Genomic DNA, 2136 nt, shown 5'->3' with positions numbered 1-2136 from the left:
CCCACTTGGTCTCCTGTTCTGGCCCCTCCTGTGTCTCCCCCCCATGTCCCTCCTCCCCCTCCTCCCCTCCAGCCAAGCCCACCGTCTCCATCTCCCCCACCAAGCTGGACCCCGCTTCCCCCCACACCATCCTCCTCTGCATCGTGAGGGGCTTCTACCCCGTGGAGATCGAGGTCCGGTGGCTGAAGAACGGGCGGCCAGAGGAGGAGGACGTGGCCTTCGGGGAGGAGCTCCAGAACGGAGACTGGACCTACCAGCTCCAGGTGATGCTGGAGACCCAGCCCCAGCGGGGGGACATCTACACCTGCCAGGTGGAGCACGCCAGCCTGGAGGCCCCCCTCACCGTCCAGTGGGGTGAGCCCCTCCCTCCCCTCCTGGTCTTGGGACCCCATCCTGCCCTGAGAAGGGGGGAGAGACCCTCCCTGTGGGTGGAGCTGGGATGGACCCTCCTGGGGGGGGGGAAAGCTGGCCTTGATCCTCCTGCTCAGGGGGGGGCTCCTTCTCCTTCCCCAGAGCCCCGTTCCTCCAACTCTGCCAGGAGCAAACTCTGGATGGGGATCGTGGCAGCTGTGATCGGGGTGATCTTCTTTGCCATGGGGCTCTCCCTCTACCTGAAGAGCAAGAAAGGTGAGTCTGGGGGGCTGGATGAGAGATTGTGGGGAGGGGACCATCCAGGGGAGGCCTCTCAGCAAGCTTAGCAGATGGCAAGGAGGCTCCCCTTGGGAAGGGTCTACTGTATAAGTGAGCATCATACAACCTATTATGGGCTATCGATGGGGAGGGGGACCCCCTGAGTCCTCCAGCCCATGAAGGGTTCTGATTGGCTCTTTTTCTCCTTCCAGCAACTCCCATCCAGCCTCCTGCAGGTGAGTTTCTCCCCAAGTTATAGATCAGTGGGGGCGAACCTATGGCTCGGGTGCCAGAGGTGGCACTCAGAGCCCTCTCTGTGGGCACGCGCACCGTCACCCCAGTCCTAGGCCTTCAGCTGGGTTTTATAAAACCTTTTCGCTTTAGGCCTCCGCCGCAGTGTGCAAAAAAAACCTTGCAGGAAACAAAAGATCTTGCAAAGTTGGAATTGATTGATTGAACTTTTTAGTCCCACCCAGTCCGCCGTTATCACTGCAGCCACGCCCATCCAATGGGCCACGCCCAACCAATTGGCCACACCCAGCCAATGGGCCACACCCACCTGGCACTCGATGATGCATAAGTGGGTTTTGGGTTGCAGTTTGGGCACTCAGTCTCTTAAAGGTTTGCCATCACTGTTATAGATGTTTCTTTAACATTCGTTAATTGTTCCTTTTTTTAAAAAAAAAATGTGCCTGAACAAAACCTCCTTGCTGTGGATAACACAAATTTTTGAAATTTTGGGCAGCTTTTCATTACAGAGACCTGAAAACAGTGCAATCAAAAACAAACACACACCAGAAACACTAAAATATGGCCCAGGATGTTTCCAAGTTTTGGGAAATTGCAAAAGGGAAGGGAAGTCTCCTTGTGACATTTCTCACAATTTCTGGCCAAGTGACACCCGGCTTTGCTTCCACCCCCCATCCTGGCCCCATCTTCTTTGTCAATATGAAACATCTGGGGGGGGGAGGCGTCCTTTCTTGATTAACTCCCTAATTAAATCAATTAGAGAAAATTCCATCAGCCCCAGAAGATGAATCGCTGGTCCTTTGCATCCTTTTTCTCCATGAAAGGGGGGGGATTCTCCCTCATTGTGTCCCTGCCTATCAACCACCCCCCTGCAGTGTGGGTCTTCCTAGGGGGGGGGCTGTAAGAATAATATGTTACTTACACTGAAGGGTTATATTCTAATCTTCTTCCTCATCTCTTTTTCTTCAGCACTCGTGAATTAATCCTGCCGTCCTTCCTGATTCCTGATGGGAAAGGATGTTTTTTTTTTAGTAGCTGATGAATTTCTGTCTCTTTTTTGCAACCTCTGAAAAATGGAGGCTGAAGGTTTTAGGTTGGGGAGAGGAGGAGACTGGCAGCCTGGAGCTTCTCCTGCTGAGACCCCTCTGGCTTTCCTTTCAGGGCCTCCCTTACTTGGGAGGGAGGGATTGAGACCATCTAGACTGACCCCAGGGACTCCAGGCCTGCCTGTCACTCCAGACACCCAAATCTCTCCCT

General features: G+C 54.1%; 1 protein-coding gene across 1 annotated transcript in view; it reads left to right on the top strand.

Annotated features, from left to right (window-relative positions):
• The window catches only part of LOC107300677 (HLA class II histocompatibility antigen, DRB1-4 beta chain-like), a gene marked incomplete at both ends in the record, with an annotated part of 5656 nt that extends 5024 nt beyond the window's left edge, over positions 1-632 (top strand). The window contains 2 exons of the mRNA XM_015829982.1: positions 73-354; positions 514-632. Of these exons, the coding sequence (XP_015685468.1) occupies positions 73-354; positions 514-632 (401 nt within the window). The remainder of the gene's footprint in view (positions 1-72; positions 355-513) is intronic.
• Positions 633-2136: the final 1504 nt, after the last annotated feature.

The sequence above is a fragment of the Protobothrops mucrosquamatus genome, unplaced genomic scaffold (assembly GCF_001527695.2).
Source record: "Protobothrops mucrosquamatus isolate PMUCROS unplaced genomic scaffold, P.Mucros_1.0 scaffold7936, whole genome shotgun sequence".
Classification (NCBI taxonomy): domain Eukaryota; kingdom Metazoa; phylum Chordata; class Lepidosauria; order Squamata; family Viperidae; genus Protobothrops; species Protobothrops mucrosquamatus.
Note: the sequence above shows the minus strand (reverse complement) of the source record. Positions and strands in the feature narration are given on the sequence as shown.